Source organism: Monodelphis domestica, chromosome 4, assembly GCF_027887165.1.
Source record: "Monodelphis domestica isolate mMonDom1 chromosome 4, mMonDom1.pri, whole genome shotgun sequence".
NCBI lineage: Eukaryota > Metazoa > Chordata > Mammalia > Didelphimorphia > Didelphidae > Monodelphis > Monodelphis domestica.
Window position 1 is genome coordinate 361363579 of NC_077230.1, and position 25858 is coordinate 361389436.

Here is a 25858-nt window from a genome sequence, read left to right on the forward strand (position 1 = left end):
TGAGGCAACTCCTCTACTTTGGCATTGACATTTACCATCCCATAGGGGTTGTTAACATCTGTGATCATGTGCTCATTAGCACTGATCAGTGGCTTCTTAGCAGTCCTTTTTCCTGGAATCAGACTCAACATCAGTTATAGTACCATAAGATTTAATAACCAATGGCAAGTTTCAATACTCTAAGATTTGGGGTATGCAAAGTTGTCAGGGCTGTTTAGACACTGTAAACTGATCCTTTAATACCAAATACCAGTTATAATTCCATAAACTCAAGTTTAAAAAAAATCACACTTAAATGAGAAAGGAAAAGTAAAAATCATATCTCAAACCCCATTAAACGATGTAACAGTTAAAACATATGCATAAAAAAATACAGATTACTTAAAAGTTAAATCTATTACCTCCCACACATGGTCATGATCTTTAGGAAGTATACATAAGTTTTTCTCCTGGTGAAAGCTTGGCATAGACTTTAATACCACAACTAAGGCAAAGTCTGAAAAGGACACAAGTTCCTAGGATTAAAAAGACCCATTTGGCTATAGTTGTCAACAAACCTGTTCCCTATAGTCATGAGAGGTTCCACCATGCATCATCAGATACCACTTGGGTCTAAAAGCAATTTCCTGAGTGTCATTAAAAATTCTTTGAAGTTCATGGACATTTGTAACAATTTCACCTGATCTCTTTATGTAATGACAAGACTGATTAATAAGAGCAGTTACCCCCAAAGGGGCTATAAACATATCAAGGCTAGGCAGTTTTGTATGACTGTCTTTGCCAAGGATTAAGTTTCTTCCTAGAGGAAGAAGATAGACTTAAAAGTCTGGGAAAAGACTGAGCCAATTTCTCAACCTTAGCAGAGATATTTCTAATAGAATCGATTGCTGACCTCAGTAGCAGCCCCCCAAAATTTCTGAGCTGCAGATAAAGTGTCTACTGAATTAGGCCTATATCTCTTGCTCTGTATGTATGACACCAAGTGCCCACATACCTGCTGTGGACTTGCCTACCTGGCCAATAAAATTAATATGCACCTACACTAATGGAAGTAACACAGGTCAAACTACAGGTCCCTTACCACACTTGGGGAAGGAAAAGTAAGCTGAAGGATTACAAAGAATTGCTCAGAGAGTCACCAATAGGAAATCTGTCTTCAGCTGAGATGAGGCAATAACAGTTGCAAAGGATATGTATTTATGTATTCTATTCTTTGTACTACTGAGTTTTGTCTTAGGACAAATAAATGTTGTGGAATAGAATGGAATAACGAAGTTGCACTTCACATTATCATCCAATATATCCATTCAATGGTCCCTTACCTCTTTTCACACACAAGTCAAAGATAGGCACATGATCAGCTAGTGGTAGTGGGGCTCCCGAATATCTGAAAATTACCTTAGAAAATATGTTAAAATCAACTGAGTTTTGAAAATATGTGAATCTCTCAAAAACCAGTGATAGAGGTTGTGACAAGGTAGGTGAACTCTTGTCATTATTGATGTGAAATTGTAAAAATGGAGATTTTGAACCCTAGACTTCATTCCCCAGAAGCCCTTGGTATTTCCCAGAATTCCCTATAATCTCTCCTGAGTCTCCATGTTAGCGAGATCACAATTGGTATTTAACTGGCAGTACCACCTCCCACGCGCTTCTCTTCCTTTGCAATGATGTAGCAAGTATAGTGGTAAGCTATGAGGATTTTGAATGGGCTAATCAGCCATGGGCACATGGTTTTTATTTTGTATCTTCTTTATTCCTTGATTTCTAATAATCTTTAATAAACCTCATTAAATATAATATTTTTATCATTGGATATAATTTAATTTTTACAAAATATAACAAAAGCAAAAGGGGCAAAAGGCTTGTTTGGCAATATATGATCCTTATTAGATACAAGTTGTGGCAATGTCTCATTCGTATAGACTGGAATTGTTGTCCATGATAAAACAGAACTCTGAAGGAGCTAGTGACAGACCCAGTATCCATAAGGTCCAATGATCTTGCCTTAGTGTAGAGTATGTCCTATTTGTCTATGGACCTTAATAATGGCATTATTCATAATCCAGTCATCAGAAGAGGGAATAAAAGAGGAAAATGTAATATGAATTAATGTTAAGAACAAAATAGTACCATTTTTTTAAACAAGAATAAACCAGATTTACCTATGAACTACCTAATCACAAAAAGATAATAAAAATGAAAACAAAATCAAAGAAGCAATGATGTACAATAAAAATGACATGACACAGTTAATCAGTATTAGTAGATGGTAACCATTTTACATGAGAGCAATGTGACAGAGGCTGGCACTAAAGAAAAAGTGCCAGGCTGAAGAGTATGTGGAACTGATCACCTTGATGTGGGAGGGGCTCCAGGAGTTTGGAATCTTGAGGGGCAGAAGATTCTGGCTGGGAGAGGAGTTGGTCTCTCAGTCAGGAAAAGTGGACGAGAGAAGGTTGATTAAGACTTTCTGCTGAGGGTTACCCACTTTTTCTTGTTTGTGACTGGAAATCCTTTCCCTCAACATTTCCTAATTGAACATACTATTGAAGAGAAACCTGAGATAAGGCATTTTTGAATCTCTGTTAGACTTCATCTCAGCTCCTGTTGCCCTGGGTCCGAACTATGGTCAAGGGGCCAAACCCAGGGTCAGTCAACCTGACTTTCTCTCAGGGGACTTAGGCTGCCAAGGCCTGAGTTCCCCCCCAAACTCGAGGAGGGAGTAAAAGGGTTTTAGATAGAGACAAGGACCCACTTTTCCCCACTTTCCTTTCCCATTCTTTCCCTGCCAGTTATTCCTTTGAATTACCCTGATTAAGTTGACATTAAAATAGTTATCTTTTCCTCAAGCTATGAAACAAGTGTGAGTGAACAGATCAAGGCGAGACCCTTTGGTCTCGAGTAGTGGAGGAGGGACAAGAGAGACAAGAGCAAATCTGAGAGAGCAGCCAAAGCTAAGGAGGGAAGTCAGAAGGGGGACAATCTTCAAACCCCCTCTCCTCTCTCTGAACCAACCTTAAAAATCAGCTGTCTCCCCTGAATCCCGCTTTGAGAAGGGAAGTCTCCAACCCTCTCTTTTCCTCTCTCTCAATTCGGAAAGACTTAAATTTTCTTTCAATTACAACTGGCACCCCAGGATTTGGCAGAACCCCCATTAAAAAAAAGTTTTAGTGACCAACTGTCACCAACTGTCATCAACTGTCAGTTGGAATTCCTGAGGCTAGCAGCCATTGTCACTGGCTCTGCCTAGGAGTTTCCACACAGGATCTAAGACATCTTGACTCCTGGTAGGGGCAGTAGAAGCCAGTCACCAACTGCCACTCTGTTCAGTTGGAACACTGGGGAAGTGAGACTGTGTGAAAGGGGCTGTACTAGGGCTATCAACAATAGGATCTAGCCATCCTGGATCCTATCTAGCTAGAAGAAAAGCTTGTGGGGACAACAACCATTTTCTGTTAGCTCCTGGCAGTTAGAGCCTAGGAAAGATCTAATGGGAAACATGTTCCAACTAATACTATGGTCAGCTGTGGTAGGAATAATTGCAATTTATTGGGGCTACTGTATAATTTATAATACAGTGGCAGGGATGATAATGTTATGGGGACATTAACCAATATGACTATGGGATGGACACAGATACCATTGAATTACCTAAATGTGGATTTCCTCAAATCATACCCCAAATCTATGTTGTGTTCGTGACAGTGACTAATATCTTAAAGAATATCAAAGCTGGTGCCAACCTGATCTTCCAAAAGAAAACAACATGCTCTAGTCATCGATAATAGATTAGAGGCATTGTTTGGTCAGATCCCTATTATAACTAAGACATGCCAGGATTACATGCAGAGAAAATAAGGCATGGGGAAGGGAACAGACGTGGAGACTGGGGACATGATGGGACAGACTAATAAGGATGCTGTAGTTACTAATACTAATACTGGGACACCAGTACGGGTAGTAGGGGGAAATGACCTTGTCAATAACATACAGGCACAATACAACAACGCAGCAATTAATGCATCTGCTAACAATCTTGCAAATGCATCAAAGGCTCAAAAGATTATGCCTTTGTGTGATGTAGCTAAGGTCACTGATAACTCTGGCATCTTACATGCAAAGGTTCATAAGTCATTCACCACCCATGACTTAGAGTCTTTATGTAAAAGCATGCCTAAATTTTTATTAGAGCCTCATCTCTCAATTAAAGAACTAAAAAGAGCATTTCGCCTCTATGAACTAGATTTTGAGGATGTAGAAATTCTTTTAGCTGAACTTTTTACGCCCCAGGAACATAAAAATGTTATTGAGCAAACTAGAAAAGATTCCTCACTCATGAGCTGGCCAGAAGTTTTTGAGGATCTGGATTTTTCTAATCCAAGATCAATGACTTATTTAAGAAAATTCTGTGAGGATCTATTGCAGGGAATGAAGCAATTGTCAGAAAGACTCAATGCATGGGTAAAATTTGACAGATCATGCCAAGAAAAAAATGAACACCCAAGCTCATTTATCGATCACCTTATTGAAAAAAAAAAAAAACCGAGGGACTATTAGGCTTTAACACTGATTCAAAAGAATCAGAGGCACATGTGAGGAGACAATTTCTCAAGGGCTGTGATAAGCACTTGAGGGATTTCACACCATCTCACTTAATGAACTTAGGGACATTGACATCTATCTACATGATAACGAAGTAAATCAGGAAAGGGAAAAGGACAATCTAGAGAAAAAGTTCTAAGAGATCAATGAAATATTAAGGCAGAAAGAATTAGAGGGGGTTATGAACCTGGCTACAATTAAGACATTTAACAGACAAACCACACAGTATGGAGAGACACCCCAAAGTCAACAGACGGTGCAAAGAGACACCAGGACTTGCTTATTTTGTTCTCATCAAGGACACATAGTAAGAAATTGCCCAATGAAACACTGCTATGAACAGGGCCAAAATAAGAGATGGGAAAGGTCAAAATGCATATTATCAAGGAAAAGTATATAATAACAAAAACTATAGGAGACAGGACTCTAATAGCAAGCAGTGTTGCTCTCACTGCAGACTGAGAGAACAGGAGACCCCAGAACTGAAAATCATGGAAGCAGCAATAGCTTCTGAAGCAAAAGCCTGTTATTCAGAGGCTGTGGCTAGGAATAATCATTATACTGCATAATGCCAGGCTCTAGCATTATATAGTAAAAAAAGAGACCAATGGGGGAGGTACCCCAGGGAGTAAACATGAGGGCATAAGCATAAAGAGCAAAAAGAGGGATGGTAGAAAGAAGAAAGAAAACTTTAAAATTTTAGTGGTGGAGAAACGGATAGTTGGGCAAGATGCCAAGGGAAGCAACTTAAGTTATATAACATTTGGCCAATATATAACAAAAGTCTATAACTGAGATGAAGAGAGAAATTACACACCTAATAGCAGACATGAAACATGACATTTATGGTTCATAACACATGGGAACACAAAATTGCATGGAGAAAAGCAAGGAACAGGTTTTGGAAAGTTTCTTAGCTTGCAAAATGGGTCTAGGGAGTGGAAAATCAAACAGGGCTAGCAAATCTTTTTTTTTTTTTAAACCCTTACCTTCCGTCTTGGAGTCAATACTGTGTATTGGTTCCAAGGCAGAAGAGTGGTAAGGGCTAGGCAATGGGGGTCAAGTGACTTGCCCAGGGTCACACAGCAAGGAAGTGGCTGAGGTCAGATTTGAACCTAGGACCTCCCATCTCTAGGCCTGATTCTCAATCCACTGAGCTACCCAGCTGCCCCCCTAGCAAATCTTTAAAACAGCAATTTAAGTGTCTAGATCATTCTGACAAAGCAGCCAAATGATACATTTTTGCAAATGATCTTGAAACTGATACATTTATACATATAGGAGGGGAAAGAAAAAGAAATGAGGAAAGAACTAAGATCATGGAATGAGAAATCCAAAGATCCAGCCTATATACTGTAATGGTAGAAATTTTAGGCTTTTGGGAGAGGTTATAATATTGTAATGGTTAAAGTGTGGCTACAGGATTTATGTAATATTAAACAATGGCCGCCAAGGAATTTACTTATGAAATTCCTAAAATGAAACACTCAAGTCAGAATGAAGTTTATGGAGGTTTAATCACACTGGGAGTAGGGAAAGGAGAGGGAGAGAAGGAGAGAAGAGAAAAGGGAAAGAGCTACTCAACCTCTGACCAAGGCAGAGAGAGTTTTAGGCCCAAAGGGCCCAGGTGGAGAGAATCAGTCCTTAACTCATGTGACCGCTCTGAAGGAAAGCTGTCTGAGGGCGTCCTCCCTGTTCAAGCTCCTAACACCAACTGGCGTCTAGCTCTCTCCACAGGAAGTGAGCGAATTCCAGAGGCTGTTCCCTACCTCACTTCCTGTGTCTCATAAAATCGAATGGTTGGCTCTAGCTTGGCTTAGGACAGCCCAGGTGGGCAGTTAGTTATTTCTGATTTGTCATTGACTAGCACATGCCCGTGTAGTGTGGGTGTGTACAATTTTTGGGTGCTAGACCAAGATGGAGACTTTTAAAATTCACAATAGCAGCCCCAGATTTGTGAAGTTCATGTAATTTGACCTGTAATTCCTATAAGAAGCAACAGAATTCCCCCACTCCCCACTCCCATGATGTGTATGGAGGAGGAAAAGGTTTGGCCTACATAGGAGGGGATGACCTCCTTTTTCAAATGGTGAGACATGCAGATCTCCCCTAGGTCTACTACAAAGGTAAAATAGGGCTTAGGGGAGAACCTCAGGCCACTTCAAGTGATACTTAGTGCACAATTTGCCAAACATGTTTTAAAGTTCTCTATTCATATTTTCAACTTGGCCTGAATTCTGGGGATATTAGGGCATATGGAGTTTGGGAATAATTCCCAAACAAGAATAAATGTGATAAAATAGAATCAGTAAAATGTGTTCCTGTATCTGAATCAATGCATGCAGGTGGGCCAAATCAGGGAATAATCTCCCTTAACAGCATTTTAGTAACAAAAGCTACTGTGGCATTAGAACTAGGGAAGGCTTTTAGCTATATAATAATTTGGTCCACTATAACAGGACAAACTTTATAATGTCCAGCTTTTGGCATACTAATAAAATTAATTTGCAAATGCTCAAAAGGTATGTAAGCCAGGGGACGCTCACCAAAAATCTTGGTGTAGAAAGTATGCTGATTAAATGCCTGGCAAGCAGGACAAGCAGCACATACCCAGGAGGCAATATTAGAAATACTTGTGGTCACCCAAACTCAATTTTAAGAGTCCATGATCCCCTTAGTACCAAAGTGGCCGTTCTACTGAACAGATAAGCATATTTGATGATAGAAGCTTCTGGGAAGTAGAGGTTTCCCTTCTAATGACACCCAAACCCCATTTGCTTTGCTTTAAACCTGTGCTTCTACATCTCCACTTCCTGTTCATTATAAGAGAGAGAATAATTTGGTTTGTTATTAGATGTCAGGATTAAAATTAATTCAAGTCCTTCTAAGGCAGCAAGCTTAGCTGCAGTGTTTGCTCAATGATTCCCTACAGAAACAGGGTCAGTACCACCTGTATGGGCAGAACAATGAACAACAGCCAAGGCTGTAGGTAGCTGAAGAGCAGAGAATAGTTCTTTAATGATCTTTTCATGTTCAACTGTCTTGCCAGTCAAAGTAATCCATCCAATTGCATCCATGGCATCCCAACAGCATGACAGACCCCAAGAGCTGGGATCTGTGTAAACTAGTGGTGGCAAACCTATGATATGTGCCAAAGAGATTAGTTACTAGATTTAGTTACTAGAAAGGCAGGGGGAAGAGCTTCTCCCTTTCCCCTCTCCATGTACCTGAAGACATTCCTCACTTCATTTGCCCCTCTGACCAGCAGCACAATGGGAATGCTTTCTCCCTTCCCTGTCTGGGTGGGTAATATGATGGAGGGGTGCAGCACTCAGTCTCAGCGGGTGAAACATGGCATAACATATATAAAAAGTTTGCCATCACTGGTGTAAACTGTTGCTATCTTCCCCATAGCACATATGCAGTTATTTTTGAGGGCTAGTAGTTCTGCTCCTGACCACTAATATTATATGGTAGTGAAGCTGCCCCAAATGGTAGTAAACTCTGTGACATTAGCAGCCCTTGTGTATAATATGCCATCTCTTATAAAAGAAGAACCATTGGTAAATAGAATGAAATCAGTTTTCTACATATGTATCAGAGAAATCATTCCTGTGCTTTTCAGGCAAGTCTACTACCAATTCACAATTATATAGTGGTTCCCCAGAGACTGACAAATTAGGAAGCAGTGTTGCAGAATTAAGGACTGTACAGTTATTTTCATTCCCTAATAAAGTTATCTCGAATCTAACAAGCCTTTGATCTGAAAATGCCAGGGTTCTATGTTGGAACAGTAATGCCTCAATCTCATGGGAGCAAAGAACAGTTAAAGGAGAACCAAAGATGATGTCTGGTGGTTTGTTCACCAGAAGGGTTGTGGTAGCAACCAACCTGAGGCAAGGTGGTGTTCCAGCAGCTACTGCATCTAGCTGTGCAAAACAGTAAGCACCTGGGTGCTGTGTGAGTCCCAAGGCTTGAGTCAAGACTCCAGAAGCTATTTCTCTCTGATCATGTATATACAAAGTAATCACTTTTTGTAGTCTGGAATTCCCAGAGCAGGGGCAGACAGAATGGCTTGTTTTTAATTCTGTGAGAGCTGACAGGTATTGGAAATTTAACTGAAGTGGTAGAGGGACTGAATAGTCAGAGGTACAAAAGAACCCACTGTCAACAGAATTCTGTTGCCCCAAAGATTGCCCTCAGCTGTCTCTTTGTAGAGGAAGCTGTGAGTTGCTGAATAACTTCAAAGTGCTTGGGGGAAATGGAGCAAGCTCCAGCAGTTAAAACAAAGCCTAAATATTCTACCTTTGGAAGGTACCACTGAACCTTTGACCTAGAAACCTTGTGGCTTCTACTGTGAAGTTCTAAAAAGAGATGCTTACTGTCTTCCTGACATATCTGTGCATCTGACGCTGCTAAAAGTCAACTTAACAAATTGAATCATAAAACTATCCCCCCAAATATTAGTCAAGTCCTGTTGTAAAATTTGTGAAAATAAAGTTGGACTCTCTACAAATCCTTTAGGTAATCTTGTCCATGTACCTATAAACCTTTCCAGGTGAAGGCAAACATTTTTTCTATAATTTTTATGGGTAGGAATGGAGAAAAATGAAGAACAGAGATTCATGACTATAAAATATATAGCTTTACTGAGGAGATGATGGTTGTAGCATTTGGAACAACTGATTTCCTAGGTATAGCATGTGAATGAAATGCATGCAGATCTTGCACAAATCAATAAACAAGTTTCCTATTTGGGCCTGGTTTGGGCTTTTTTATGGGACAATTAACGAATTATATTCAGATGTGCATGAAATTATTATCCCTTTCTTGATTAATGAATCAGTTGTCATGGAAATTCCTTCAATAACTTAGTTAAAGGATTCTGAGAAATAGAAGGTGGAGGATCCCCTCTTGTTTTCATCTGAACAAGAACAGCTGATTTAAGGAGGCTTGCATCAGATGATAAACCCGTAGAGTCAGAGATATCTGCTAGGACTTCTTTTTTTCTTCCTTTTTTTTTAAACCCTTACCTTCCATCTTAGAATCAATACTGTGTATTGGTTTCAAGGCAGAAGAGTGGTAAGGGCTAGGGCCTAGCCTCTAGGCAATTGGGGTTAAGTGACTTGTCCAGGGTCACACAGCTGGGAAGTGTCTGAGGTCAGATTTGAACCTAGGACCTCCCATCTCTAGGCCTGACTCTCAATCCACTGAGCTACCCAGTTGCCCCTCTGCTAGGATTTCAAAGGAAGGGGCTACTATCACCTGATTATCAGGAAGAAGGATGGGTAACAAAGTCAGAGTCTTTAAGCAGTTCTAGGGACAAAAAGCCATCTGGAGAGCATGATATAGTGGCCCTTAGTTTACATAAGAGATTTCTCCCTAACAGATTTGTTGGGGAATCAGGCATTCAGAGGAATGAATGTTCTATTGAAAGAGGCCCCATGAATGCCATGTGAGAAGAAAATCTAATAACATTTTGAGGCTTCTTTGACATTCCAACTGCACTTTAAAAAACCAACAGAATTAACATTCAGAATTGGGTTTTCTCACTAAGACAGATCTGGAAGTCCCCATATCTAGGAGGCAATCATAATAAGCATTACTAATTTTAAGGGTCACATCAGGCTCTTTACTAGGGGGAGGGGAGCAGACTGAAATAATTGGCATCAAAACATCAAGGTCTCGAAAGGAGTAGACATCGCCCTCAGACTCTGAGGTCCCTTCCCCTCCCTTACACCATCACAAATCATGACTCCTCTGATATCCCCACTTTTAATACAGTTCTCTTGAGGGACACTGTGGTTTGCCTCATGAGAATTACAAGCCATGTTGGAGTTATTTCTATTATTTCTCTAGTTTTGTTTCTAAATTCCTGATTTTTCCTTCTATGATTCATTGCTAGATGATCTGGCTTGCCACAAAAGTAACACTGTATTGAACCTCTATCTGTTAGCATCTTTGCAACTTCCTTCAAAGGGGCTATGATCTCTTCAACTCTGTCAAAATGGGAGCCAAAATAGCTGTGTCTCTTTCCCTGTCCTGATTAATTCTGTCCACATTCTCCTTTTTGGCTTTTTCTTTTCCTCTCTCTCATACCCTTCAAAAACATACATGGCTACCCTCTTCAACTATTCTATGGTCATTCTAGGCCATGCTTTTGAATCTTTTATTTTTGGAGAGTAATAGTTCACAAAATGGTGCCTTATCATGTAGGAATCAGTGGGCTTAACTGGGTCAAGTCTTACGAATCCTACTCCTACATCACCGCAAATTGTAAAATTGGTTTGGATGCTTATTCACTTCCTGACTAATGTATTCATATTTTTGCCAATTGTCTGGGCAAGTAGAACAGTTCCTCATATCTTTCAACAGTGCCTTCCTGGCTTCATATAACCTCATAGTACTCAGGATTACTGGGGTCCCACTGTGGTCCAGTAATGGCCAATGTTTCATTTCCTCATTTTGAGCACTATTAGTGACTACAAAAATGGCCTGTCTTTCTCCCTCAGTAAGTAATGCATCCATGAGGTCAATTTCATCAACCCAGTTTGGATTAAGTGCTGAAAAAGCTCTCGAACCTCCTGATTACAAGCAGGGACTCAGTATCAAAGCTTGGAGTCTCTTTTATCCACATGTTTAAATCAGATGGGGAAAAGGGCACATGATTTCTTAATGTTACCAGGTTTCCTTTATGATCATGTGAGGTTAACTTCCCTCAGAGGAAACATACCCTTAGGGGAGACATCATTTTGCACTATTTGGTCTAAAGTCTGGGTGGAGACTAAATAGAGAAGACAAGGAGGAAGAGAAGAAGTTGGAGGATTCTCTGAGTGGGATAGGGTGCAGAAGATGGGAGAAATGGAGGCAGAAACAGAATGAAGGGGTGTGGTCAGAGAGGTCTGTAGGGCACATTTGAAAGCTAGAGCCCTAGGGTGAAGGTCATATCTGTGGGAAAAAGAAATTAAGCAGGGGTCAGGGTGTGGATGAACAGCATGGAGCACAGAAGGACAAAGGAAACTTTGGGGAGGGTCTTTGAAAATAGGTAAGGGGCTTCAGGCTCAGTCAGCTTAGACACTAGAGGAGTGGATCAGTCTAGGAGTGGTGCCCAAATATATCAGTACCCAAGTTCCTTGTGATTGTTATCTCCCAATAGCTAATTTTAACTCTTTTAATATCTTATAATCAAAGGAACCACATCGAAGCCATGTAAAGATTCTTTTTGGCCAGAATCTATAGAAATAAACTGCTTCCTTTCTAGACATGCCTGGCTCAATTGATAAAACTTTTCTCTGCCCATGAGATAAGTAAAAGGCTCTCAAATGGGATGATCTGAGCTTTCCCCATTTTCAAATTAAGACTTCCCAAAAAGAAAAGAAAAAGAAAAAAAAGTCAAGTTATAAACAGTTTAAAACTCTACCTTGGACCTCTCCCTTGAGACCACATGGTTTTGTTGAACCATCTAAGCACAATTTAATTATAAAGAAAAACTGGAGATAAAATGAAAGGTCATTTCTTCATTAAATTTACACATTTATTCCTATAACTTTATGGCTAGAATTTTTGCTTTTCTAATTTCAATGCCTAGCTTATTTTATTGCCTCCCCTTTCTATTAAAAGTAACACATGAAAGAAATGGTTATTTTACCCCAAACTCTTCCATGACAGCTTCTCAGGAATCTAGAACTCAAAAACAAAAATTCTAGTCTATCTATAAGTCATACTTACACAACAAGGAAAAACAGAGAAAAGAAAAAGCAAGAGAGGGGCATCTCCCAAATTCATGGCCAGCCAACTATTAGGATTAAAATTCTCCAGAGTCTGAATATTAATTATATTTATATGAATATATAATTATAATTTTTTATTAGTAAGGATTAGAGAGAGAGATATATAAAGATTGCATGATTACCTGGCTGCACCTAATTATTAACCAGTTTTCACAGCTTACAGCATCTCCTCCTGCAAGAGGCTGTGTGCTAAGAGTTAAAAGTCCAAGAGGAGAGAGACAGATTGACAAGGGTCTAACAAGATAGAGTGAACTTACTGTGTCCCCTCTTTTATCAAGCCAGTTTTTGCCACTCTACCTGGTACTCTCTAATTGGACCTCTAACTGGGTCTGAGGCCTGACTTTTTGCCATGCCACCCACAGTTTGGGGACATCAGCCATTTCCATCTGGATGCCAGCACAACAGGTAGTCAAAGGGTGGGGCTGTTACTGATCAAAAATGGGTTTTCAAATAGAATAAGAGAATACAATATATATTAAATTCATATACCACTTTGAAGGACTTCAGAAATCTAATTAGAGCAATGACCAACCATGATTTCAGAGGAAGAAAATAAACATTTATCAATGACCTATTCTGTGCCAGCCACTATGCAAAGTGCTTTACAAATGTTATCTCTGCTCCTCATGATAACCCTGGGAGGTTATTATCCCTAGTTTTATAGTTGGTAAAAATGAGTAAGACAGGTCAAATGACTTGCCTAAGATTACAAAGCTAGTAAGTGCTTGAGGCAAGTGTTCTATATCCAGCTGCCTCTAAGATTTCAACATAGGAATGGAGAAGCAAGCTGTCTTCTTTACAGAGAAACATAGAATAAAACAAACATGTATGGTAATAATCTGTGTGTGTGTGTGTGTGTGTGTGTGTGTGTGTGTGTGTGTGTGTGTGTGTGTTTATTTTACAAAGGTAGTATATTTCCTTTTTTCCTCAATGGAGGAAAGGAAGGATGATGGAGAAGGGTAGTTCCTTTCTTTCCTCAAAGCACCAACAATAAAAATGCAAGAAAGAGAAAGAAGACTAGAAGAGAACAGAGACTGAGAAAGAAGTACAGAAAAGCAGGACAGTTTTTAAAGCTACAGGTTTGCTGATGTCATTATATACTTAAAAAAGAAAAACAAGCTGTAACAGAGATCATTTTTTCTGTTCTGTGTTGTTCTTTGTTAAGTTCAGAATAAAAATAAAATTTCAAAAGAAATCAAGTTGAATCTGTAAGGTCTTATCTTCATCAAAATTTAAGACATTCACCCCAAAAGAATATTGGGTCCTTTTACTTGCAGTAATAAGTCAACATGATTTATTAAGAAAGTGCTAGGTGATATGGGCTAATCTCTGATGATACAAATACAAAAAAGGTAAAAAACCGGTCATGACTCTCAAGGAGCTCACAGTCTAATAGAGGAGATCAAATGCAAATTATGTGCAGATAGGACAGAGAAAGCATAGTGGTAATCACAGAAGGAAGGCAATTGAATTAAGATGGATCTGAAAAGGTTCATGTAAAAGATGAGATTTTAGTTGGAACTTAAAAGAACCTAGGGAGGTCAGTAGGTGGAAATAAGGGAGGAAGAATATTTCAAGCATGGGGCACAGTCAGAGAAAATGCTTAGTCAAAATGGTGTGAAATAGTCAGGAGGCCAATATCATTGAATCAGAGTACATGGGTGAAAGCAAGGGATAAGAAGACTGGAAAGGTAGGAAGGGGTCAGGTTATGAAGGACTCTGAACACTAAACAGAGAGTTTTTTGTTCTTTGTTCTAATATTTTCATTTTAAACCCTTACCTTCTTAGATGTGATACTTAGTATTGGTTCCAAGGCAGAGGAGCGGTGAAGACTAGGTAATTGGGGTTAAGTGACTTGTCCAGAATCATATAGCCAGGAAGTATCTGAGGTCACATTTGAACTCAAGACTTCCCATCTCCAGGACTGGCTCTCTATCCACTGAGCCATGTAGCTACCCTGAACAAAGAGTTTTCTATTTAATCCTGGAGTTTATTAAATGGGCAAAAGGGGAGAACATGGTTAGACTAGACTTTAGGGAGAAAAATCTGACAGCTGAGAAGCAGAATGAAAAGGAGACAGAAGGAGTAGTCAGAGAAGGTAGGAAGAAACTTGGAGAAAGTAGTGACTAGAGAAAAGAGAATATCAAGAAGATGATGACTGACAGGGTCAAAAGCTGTAGAGAGGTCAAGGAAAAGGAGGACTGAGAAAAAGCTATTAGACTGGTAATTAAGAAATCACTGGTAACTTTAGAGAGAGTAGTTTTGTTTGACTGGTGAAGTCAGAAGCCAGTCGGTAGAGAGTTAAGAAGAAAGTGGGAGGAAAGAAAGTGAAAGCAATTATTGTAGACTGTCTTCTCAAGGAGTTTAGCCACAAAAAGGCAGAAGAGATGTGGGATGATAGTTAACAGGGATGGAAGGATCAAATAAGGGTTTTTTGAGAATGCAGGAGACCTGGTTATGTTTGTAGGCAATAGGGATGTAGCCAGAAGAGAGGGAGAAATGAAAGATTAGTGTGATAGTAGGAATGATAGAGAGCAATCTGCTGGAGAAGATGAGATTTCCATGCAGATGAGTTTGCCCTGTCAAGAAGTCTTATCAACTACTGAGAGACTGATGAACTCTGATAAAAATGATGATGTAATGAGAAGCAGAGCTGTTCCAGAATTATAGAAATTCCCAAATGGAGATGGAATACTACAAGACAACCTTGTACTATGTCACACATGAAAAAGCTTAAGACATTTATCCAAGAGATAAACATGCTTAAGTGGTATGGAATTCATCTGACATAAACCCCACTGAAAACCGATGGACTACAGTTTATTTGTAAAACATGATAACACTAGTTCCGTGCACCTCACAGAGTTGTTGGGCAGTGCTATTGTGTTTTTAAAGTCCTTTGTGGTAAAGCCCTATATAAATGTCAGCTATAATGGTTATGATGATGATAGTGACAAGGGGGAAGAGCTGAATGCCACAGAGACTTTGGGAAGGGCAGAATCAATAAGACTTGGTGACAGATTGAATATGGGGGATGAAGCAAAAGGATGAGTCAAAGAGGACCTAAGTTGTCTATAGATTCCTCATTTGACCCAAATCTCTCGAGGGAGAAAGAATTTTTCTTTTGATGAAAGAGCCATGTCCAGAATTGCCACCTTGCCTACAAATACAAGTGCCTTAGGGAGATAATTAGCTGGGGGTCAGAGTTTTTCTCAGCAAAGTAAGTACCTCTTGATAAGATACAAATATAAAGAGGCTATTCAACAGAAGCAGCCTGGGACAAACTGAATTGGTTGTTTTACCTATAAGCAGGGTTTATTTCTAAAGGATCCTTAGCTCTTCATATTCCAAAAGCAACAAGTAAGAGGAAGATCCTGGAAATGAAGTTATTACTTACCTGGCTGGACAATAACAATGACCTCTGTAGTAGCTTGGTGTCCTGCTGTATCAGTCACAGTGAGCTGATAGGTATAATCTCCTTCTTGCATTGCAGAAAGTTGCAAGGCTGGGGTTCTTACACCCTATATATAAATATAGACACATGGAAAAGTAGAACCTTCCACTATAACTTAAGACAGCAATTCCCTGATGGAAATCATTTATCCAATTTCCTAGGCCTTATCTGTTATCAAGACTGTGCCTACTAATTCAATTATAAATGGTAAAAGTCAAACATTTGGAGAACATCTGGCCAAAAACTTCCTATCCACAAATAAAAGTTCCCGATTTCTTTAATACTAACAAAGCTTTGAATAAAGTCTCCATTTTCCTGGGGCAGAGGAAAAACTTGGATCCAACAAGGGGTTTAGAGAAATGTGCAGAGGGCAAATATTCAAATCAGAAAGACCAAGACAAATATTAAGATAAATATAAAAATATATTCTTTATAAAAGCCCTACTCTCCCACTGAGGACAAACTCATTATGTTCCCAATAAAGTTTTTAAAACAAAACGCAAAAAGAATTTCCTAATTCCATGTGTTTACTTTGTCATCACCTCACAGAAACGTTCAGGATTTGCAACACCAGAAAAATATTGCTAAAAAACCAGGGCCAGCTAGTGAGATTTATGTCCCTTCATCATCCTTCCTGAAGCCTTTACAAAAACCCTTCCATGGAATATATATATATATTTTTGTGGTAACCCTTACTTTCTGCTTAGATCAATAATGTGTGTTGGTTCTAAGGCAGAAGAATGGTAAGGGCTAGGCATTGGGGGTCAAGTGACTTGCCCAGGGTCACACAGCTAGGAAGTGTCTGAGGTCAGATTTGAACCCAGAAGCTCCTGTCTCTAGGCCTGGCTCTCAACCCACTGAACCAGCCAGCTGCCCTCAGACCTCACACAATCTTCAGTTGTAAGGGACTTTGTGGGTTACTTAATCTTTTAAATTTTTATATATATTCTCTACACCAGTGACAAAAATCACTACTATGTCAGTAAGAAGCCTACTCCCTTGATGGACATCAGTCTCCATGTTGGAATGCATTATTTCATGCTGAGGCAAAACATGCATCCTTGTAATTTTTATCTACTCCCTTTACTTGATCTTTAATCTCTGGAAACTGAGAGAAGTTTATTCTCCTCTATTCTAGATACTAAATGTTTCTTGTGCATTTTAAAAAGCCATCATTCAGGGGGAGACAAGAGACAGGAGATCCTAGTTTCAAATCTGGCCTCAGATATTTCCTAGCTGTGAGACCCTGGACTGCTCTTCTGCTTTGGAAACTATACTAAGTATCAAGTCTAAGAAGATACGGGTTTTTAAAGTCATCATTCACTTAAAGGGGAAAGCTAACTTATTCTTTCTATATGTTAGGTCCTTTGCTTGGCACTAAGGAAACAAGGATGAAATAATTCAGATTCTGTCTACAAGGCATTTATAATTGGGGGTTGAACAGGTTAGGGGTGGTGAGATAGGATATGATACATTTACACTACATTATATTATACATTACAGGATATGAAAAGAGCAGAGGAGGGCACTCAATTTTGACGATGCTTTCAGCTTGGTGAGGATTTTTCTGTTCCAGATCTAAGTATCTTCTGATTACATTTTTATGTTCATATGTAGTTAAAAGATATCACAAGCTCTTAGGGGTTGCTAAAAAGGGAGAGGGGAGATACTTCTGTACATAAACATGACTTCTAAACTAATACTAGCAAATATAATTGGAAATGTTCCCATGGGTAGCTTGTGGCCACTCCTACCTGCATGTCCACAACTTTTCCTTTGCTGCTTGGGCTAAGAGACCACTCATAGCTGGCAATGCCATGGTCATCGGTGCTTTGATTCCCATACAGGATGATGGAGTTTTGAGGAAGAGTAATCACTTGATTGGGGCCTGCATTGGCCACAGGAGGATAATCTACTGCCTTGTTCACAGTCAGGCTGGCAGTAGTTGAATTGCGGGATCCAAATGAATCCACCACTGTCAGTCTGCCAACCAGAAGGAAGGAGAAAGGGATAGGAATTAGAAGTGGGATTTGGGTGAGGGAGAACTACTGTATGATTTCAAATTCAAGGCATAGATAGCTCATGATAATATCAGAAAGGCTTGGGAGAACAAAGCTGAATCTTGGACACAAAGGTTAAAGCCCATTATTCTCCCTATGTTCTCTTTATAAAAACTAGAAGAAACATAAAGGAAAGGACACAATACTGCAGGGTTTCATACTGTTTCCTTCAAACCATGGAGAATGCTCAGTGCACAGTAAGTGCTTAATAAAGGATTGCTGATGGACTAGGCTACAAGAGGAGAGGCCCACTCAGCAGAGGCAGGTGCTTGGTACAAAAGGAAACTCCTTCACACAGCAACAACAATGATGAGTTTTCTTATTTTAATAGAATTCATAGGAATGAAGTTGTTGTTTTTTTTAAACCCTTACCTTCTGTCTTAGAACAAAGTGGTAAGGGTTAGGCAATGGGGGTTAAGTAACTTGCCCAGGGTCACATAGCTAGGAAGTGTCTGAGATCAGATTTGAACCCAGGATCTCCCTTCTCTGGACTTGGCTCTTCATCCACTGAGCTACCCAGCTGCCCCCAGGAATGAAGTTTTTTAACAAAATTGCATTGACTTTTGTTTTGATATCACAGTTATTCTTGGTTAATACTCCTATACTTCTGAATTTCATAATTTAATTTTCTCTTATAACAAAGAAGAGCAGTTAAATAAAATACTTTTAATAGAAGGAAAATAGTTTACAATATGACCACAATAACATAAAGGAAAAGATCTCTGAAAGACTTTAGGAAACTGACTGTGAAGTGGCCAAGTGGGACTTCAGAAGACTGGAAAGGAAGAGGTTGTGGCCTAAAGGGAGGGGCAGGACAACAAGAAGCACATTTGAAGGCACAGAGAGTGTATTCCTCATCATCAGGTTTTGCCTGATACTGTTACAAGGAAGGTTTCTATGTGTTTAGAAGGAAGTGATGGAAAAGTGAGCCAGAAAAAAGGAGATAAAAAAGATATCATTCAATGAGAGGTTCTTAACCTTTTTGCATCTTGGACCCCTTTTAAAGTTTGGTGACACCTATGGGTTGTTAAATGCATAAAATAAAATACATTGAATTATAAAGGAAAATGATCCCTGCAATAGAGTTTTTCATGGACCCCCAGGTTAAGAATTCCTGAATTTAAATAAAAAGGAAGTAAAAAGAGGACATAAATATGGCAACTTTGTTACTACCTTATTAAATTTAACATATTTTTAAAAATAAAACTCAAACTGTACATAACAAAAATTTGTGGTCTCCCCATATATGTACATATATATCACACATATACAACCACACACACACATATATAGAGGCATATACATGCATATGACCACTCTTTCTATTTGTATATATACATATACCCAAACAACATATGTGTATACAAGTATATACACATGTGTGCTTGTATAAACACACATAAAGTAAATAAATACAGGATAATTTTCAGGAGAAGACACAAGCAGTGGGGGCACAAAAGAAAAGGTTTCATGTAAAAGGTGATGTACAAGCCTGGTTCCCTTCATGGTACAGAGGGAAGAATGGATACACTGCCAAGACATACAAATGGATCAAGTCCCACAGAGAGCTAGTGACAGAGACAAGAAAAGAAGAGCATGCCTCTAGCATGCCCTCTTTCACCTACAGTTGTAAGGGACTATTTTTCTGAAATGGATCTTTTTTCTAAACTATAGGAATGTCAAATACATATATGCAAAAGTGGCTAATACTGTATCTTGTCTTAGAAGAAAAACCCACAGTAGTCTCGGCCAGTTTCTCATTCCCTGTTGTTTTCACAGGTTTTCCCCCAGATTCCACTAGTCTGTTGCATTAGAGAAAAAGCAAGTTACAGATGGCAAAATAGCAGCTAACCACCCTCTCTGCCATTATAACCAAACAGCTTCTGGCCTGCCTACAGAGTTACTATGACCAAAAAGCAGCTGATTTCAGAGTTTAGGAATGATGCTACTCTTATGCAAATTAAGGTGGGGGAAGGGAAGGGGTGAATGAATCATAGAATGTTAAAGCTAGAAAGAACCCTAGAGAATATCCCATTTAAAACCATTCTGAAGCTTGGGGAACCAAGGCACAGGAAGGAGATCTGACCCTCGTCTCAAATTAATTATCATGTTTTCAGTATGTGAAGAACCAAATTTGAGCTCATTGATTCTGAAGGAAAAAAGTATATTTAGCCAATGCAAAATGTAAAAATCCATAAATTTAAATGGAGATGAAAACTCTCTTAAGTTACTACCTTAAACACTAGCTACCTTTCTGATAAGGACAGTGACCATACTTCATCTCTTCAAAGCCATGAGAGTGATAAAGGGAGAAGGAAGGGGAAAGAAATGTGCTGTTAATGAAATACTTGAGCTGGGAGTGGCAATGAAGTCCCTGCAAAGGGCAGGAGAAGAGATGATTACTGCTGACTATTCCAGGTAGGAATTCTAGCAAAATGGAGTGGCAAGGTAGAGGCAAAAAGTCTTATCAAGGATGAAGATAAGTTGACTGGTAGACATTAATTCAGTGGTTGGGGATCTTTACCTTAAATAAGCATCCATATTGATTTTGTAACTAATCAGGGATCAGAGAAAAATGATGGAATCTATAAGATGGTATTTTCAACCAAAGACTATAGTAGATTTTATTTTGGTTTGAAGTTCGTTGAGCTTTTCCTGAGGTAGCTGACTGGATTGTGACTTACCTGAACGTATAGTTTCCAGGGACCAGGTTAGTCAATTTTAATATGGCTGTGTCTTCAGATACCTTTTCTTCTCTCAGGGGTCCTTTCAGTTCTTCCCACTGGTACCGAACAATTTTATCATCATCAGTGCTTTCTGATCATAAAGAAACCTGAGATATAACATGTGTCTTTGCCCATAATTCTTATACACACTTGAAAATGAAGACTATCTCTTAGAAGGGTTTTTCTCCTAGCAATGCTGGATTATTCAGATAGTTTGAGCATCTGCCCCTGCAGCACAGGTGTAAGTAACCTATAGTCTGATGCTGCTTCTTCCAAAGGCAATGACTAGCACTGCTTCCCACTTCCATCTCCATATGGCATCCTTTTTCTTTAGCTTCCTCCCTCTTCTCCTATTCTCTTTCCCCATCCATCTTCTACCTCATGGACAAAGTTTAGCCCAGTTGGTGGTATTAGGATCTAAAGAGACCCCTGGGACAAAACAATCCACATGTACTAGGAAAGGAAGACAGTAAAATCTTCACAGAACTCAACCAAGCTTATGTTATAAAAGCCTTAAAGACTCATAGCACTATCTGAACAGTGGTGAAGGGCCAACAGCTGTGCCTGATCTTTCCAATGAAATCTACTTCTAGTGGTAAGGAAACATTGTGTCACTCTATCAAAAGATACTCAGGAAGCTCAATCAGTGGTAGGGGAAGCTCTCTGGGTGAGCTTTCTATGTTTTGTCTACTCTCATTGGAAAAATTCTTGTGATAGTAGCACATTCTTAATTTAAGGGTCAGGAACATAAACTAGGTAAAATTTTAAAATCATGAAACTCTAAATAAAGAATTTAAAATAACTGCAGCCTTTCCACCTCTAGGCATATAAAGGTTGCTTTTTATATGGCTGGGGGCTTTAACCTTCCTATGTTGCTCAGGGGCAGCCAAGGGAGATTCAAGATGACCAAAGTGATGCCTCTGGGCTTGCACTCCATGACCCCACTGGGCACTCACTCTGGCAGAGCAGGGGGAGTTGCTGATTGCAGAATCATACATTGGGGACAGTACTCACGGCTACCATCAATGACTGTGGAAGTGGTTGGCAGAGAGATCTCCTGGAATTGGGGTGACACAACAGCAACAGGAGGCTGATTCACATGGGGTTCTGTAAGAACAATGACCCAATAACATAAGGAAAACATAGTAGCCTTTGTAGTAAAGAAGACGACACTGAGCTCCAATGATATAGCGTGGTAAGCCTCTCTGAGATGGTCACTGGAGAGGGCAGAAGAGCATAAGGCTCCATTTCCAGGTAATCAAAGATTAAGAAATCTGCTTCTTTTTATTCTCTAGGAAGGTCAGGACACTGTTAAGAACAACTTGCCTGCTGATCTTACAGTAAGATCCACAAATCTAACTTAGCTAACCTTCAAGCTGAGGCTGAGGCCTCTCAGAGTGCTATTGTAGGCTTATACAATGTGAATGACATTACAGTGGCAGATAACAGACATACCTAAGAGTGATTCTCTGACAGTAGTGCTCTTTAGACTACACAAGGAAGGCCATGAATAATTTCTCAATGAACAATCATTTGGTGGCTTCATGTATGGAGTATGAGGTGGTATGGAATTATCTCTGCAGATATAATTATTGGCCTTGTATAGCAACCAGCCTAAAATGGCTGTAAACTCCAGGAATGCTCTCTTTTCTTCTGTAAATCATCAATCAGGCTCTATTTCTTCTTTTTTTAAAAACCTTTACCTCCTGTCTGTGTATCAAGGCAGAAGAGTGGTAAGGGCTAGGCAATGGGGGTTGAGTGACTTGCCCAGGATCACATAGCTAGGAAGTATCTGAGGTCACATTCAAACCCAGGATTTCTTGTTTCTGGGCCTGGCTCTCAATTCACTGAGCCACGTAGCTACCCTCTAAAACTTCTGAATTGAATTCTGGAAAGGTATAAACCTGGAGGAAAGAAAGCTAACAATCCCTGGCCCAAAGTCTCAATAGGTCATTGGAGGAGATCTTAGGTTCTCAGGGGCCCTACGAACAGGGTACCAGTTTTGACTAGCTCTACAAAGTTGGAAGTCTTTGATTATAGACCACAAAACACTGATGTCTGAGGACCAACTTAACAAAGCATGCATAGGCTCGATACCAAGAAAAAAATACAAATGGCTCTGTGGTCTATATAGCTCCCATTCTGCTTCCTTAATGATGCCTCTTTCATCAATATTTCTCTCTTCTGAACAGATGCTGTAGGTCAACAATGACCTGGGTTCAGAATTCAAGAAGAAGACTGGGTCACATTTGAGAACCTAGGTGGTGATTTCAACGCACCCAGACTGCTGGTTGCCACAAAAGCCCATCTCTTGAGCACCAATATAGTTCAGCACTGATATATTAGAACAATCAGAGAAAGGTCTCAAATGAATTGGTTAGATAGTATATGGAAAAGATATGTTTAAGAATTTCACAAGATAAGGAATAAGCAGCTATATAGTGCCTATTATGTGCCAAGCACTGTAACTAAGTGCTTTACAAATACTATCTCATTTGAATCTAACAACAACTCGGGGAGATAGGTGCTACTGTTATTCCTATTTAACAGCTGAAGAAACTGAGGTAAACAGAGGTTAAGTCACTTGCCCAGGGTCCCAAAGCTAGCAAGTATCTGAGGCTGGATTTAAACTTAAGATTTCCCGGTTCCACACCCAGTGGAAAGGACTGCAATATTCACTGGTGAAAAGATTACTGAAGCCAAGAGGACTTTGATGATAAAGTTCAAGAAAGGAAAATTGATCCCCAGAATAGAATAAAATACCTACAATATAGGCTCGAGCCTATTTAGCTCTTTTCAATGAATGAATAGAAAAGGTTATAAGAAGTTCAAAATCTGGACATAAAGACAGGCACTGAAAGATAGGTTTTAGCCTCTGTGCTATCTTCTTGTCTCCTCTTTGCCCCCATTTTTCTAGAAATGCCAAGCAAGAGTCAAGAACTTCAAGAGTTTTTCTATGATCCACTAACTAGCTAAGCTTCAGAAAAAATCTGTTTGAAATGAGGAAAAGTTGGCTCCTTCAGTGAAAGAGGAACAGTGGTAGATGCATGAGGAACTCTCTGTACAGTCCTGCATCTCTGGGAGGAAAATAAATGATCATCCCCAAGTGCCAGATGATAGGTTCTTTTTTCTTTAGCTGGCTCTTGGTTCTCTCAGGCCGTTTTACTGAAGCATATGGTGCTTTCTCAGAACAGCATGCTTAGAGAAGTCCCCCCAAATAGTTCTTTCGTAAAATTGCTGGGCTAGGTTCTTTCTACACAATGGTCACATTACCAATGCTATCTTCTCTTGCAGATTTTTTTAGCTAAAGTCAAAGTACAGACTTCTCCAGAAACAGAAAATCACAATAAAAATTATAAAACATTCCAAAGCCTAAATTTCCTTCCTCCTTAAAATCATACAACCCAATATTGGAATCTACATACCTGGATTTACCGTCACATTCACATATCCCTCCCCGTGAGAATTCTGGCCATGTACAACCACTTTGAATTCATATAGACCCAGAGTGAGCTGTAGAGAAAGAGGAAGGGACTTATTAGATAATCATGAGGCATGAACAACTAAATTAACAACTATCACCAAACACAAAGCCTTCAGCCCTGAATTTTACATATAACTTTTTAAAATTAAAATTTTATTTTTGTGAATGAACAAAAATCTATTTTCTCTTCCTCCCACTAACCCTTTCTCCACTAGTGGGGGGTTGGGGAGACTGGGGGAGGAAGAAAAGAAAAACAAAACCCTTGTAACAAATATGCATAGTCAAGCTAAAATCATTCCTGCATTGACCATGTCTAAATATCAACATTAGTCAAAGAATAAGAAAAAGGGAGCAGGGTAGAGCAGGCCAAGCAATGGACTGGGAATTTAATTCAGGAAACACTTGTTAAATGCACATATATAAGACCGTGCTAGGAGTTAGGGATACAGAGATAAAATAAGACTGACCCTGCCCTCAGTGAACTTATCTGTAACAGGAGAGAGAAGTCAAAGACAAATAATAACATAAGTACAAAGGAGATGGTCTTTGAGGTTATCTTTTTGAAACAAGGAAAAGACTTGCATAAGAGAGAAGAAAAGGAAAAAAAGCTCCTGTTTATAGCTGAGGAAAGAAGAAAAAAGTAGGACCTGAGCTGAGTCTTGAAGCAAGGAAAGGATTTTAAAAGTTAAAGTTCAAGAAAAGCAGATGGAGGACATAAAGGTTGTGAGGTGGGAAAGGGTAGAATTTGATCTTAGAACCAGAAATAGTCTGGTAAGGAAAGGAGAGGAAAGTATAAAAAGGCTGGAACAGTGAGTTTGGAGGCAGACTATGAAGGGTTTTTATTATTATTTTTTTTTATTCTACAGGCAATGAGGGAATGACTGGAATGTAGGGACTGGCAAAGAAGGGGAAAAGAATGAAAGCAGGAAAACCAGCTTGGAAACTATTTTGTTAGTCCAGGCAAGAGATAATGGCCTAAACTAGAGTGGTTATACCAGGTATAAAAAAGAGGGGGGGGGGGTGGAACTAAATGAAATACTGAAGGAATATAATCAGAAGGACTGGATGAAGAAAGAGAGAGGGAAGAGTTAAAAATCAGTTTGAAATTTTATGTTTTAAGGCTAATTATAATAATAATTGCCACTGGGAGAGTATGACAAGTTTCAGTTTCTCTGGACATCAGTGTTTCTGTGGGGTGATAAGTAAGTCCCTCTATATATTCTTCTAGCTAACAGGACTGGGCTATGAGATTTAAATGATGATCTTTTCAAAAATAAAACACTAGGAAAGGCAGCTAAAGGTATACTAGAAGGGGCAACTGGATGGCTCAGTAGATTGAGAGCCAGGTCTAGAGATGGGAGGCCCTGGGTTCAAATCTGACCTCAGATACTTCTAAGCTGTGTGATCCTGGGCAAGTCACTTAAACCCTCCATTGCCTAGCCCTTACTGCTCTTCTGTCTTGGAACCAACACACAGTATTGATTCTAAGATGGAAGATAAGGGTTTAAAATAAACAAATAAATAAAATAAAGGTATATACTAAAGTACTAGACATAGAGTCTGAAAGACATGAGTTCAACTTAGATTTTTATTAGCTTTGTGACCCTGGACAAGTCACTTAGAATGCTCATAGTTATGTGGATCCCAAGGTCACATTCACATATATAAGGTCAAAAACCCTTATACTACTGCTACAGGCTGTTTAGCAACTGTATTTATAGCCAACACCATTCTGCCAG

At 39.4% G+C, this 25858-nt stretch overlaps 1 protein-coding gene across 7 annotated transcripts in view; it reads right to left on the reverse strand.

The window, feature by feature from the left end:
- KIAA0319L (KIAA0319 like) overlaps positions 1-25858 on the reverse strand; it is a 105383-nt gene that overhangs the window by 32406 nt on the left and 47119 nt on the right. For all 7 annotated transcript variants that reach the window (XM_056795131.1, XM_016422494.2, XM_016422492.2 and 4 more), the window contains 5 exons: positions 24061-24148; positions 21650-21742; positions 20594-20726; positions 17604-17832; positions 15793-15916 (listed from right to left, as the gene is read on the reverse strand). In XM_056795131.1, coding sequence (XP_056651109.1) covers positions 15793-15916; positions 17604-17832; positions 20594-20726; positions 21650-21742; positions 24061-24148 — 667 coding nt within the window. The remainder of the gene's footprint in view (positions 1-15792; positions 15917-17603; positions 17833-20593; positions 20727-21649; positions 21743-24060; positions 24149-25858) is intronic.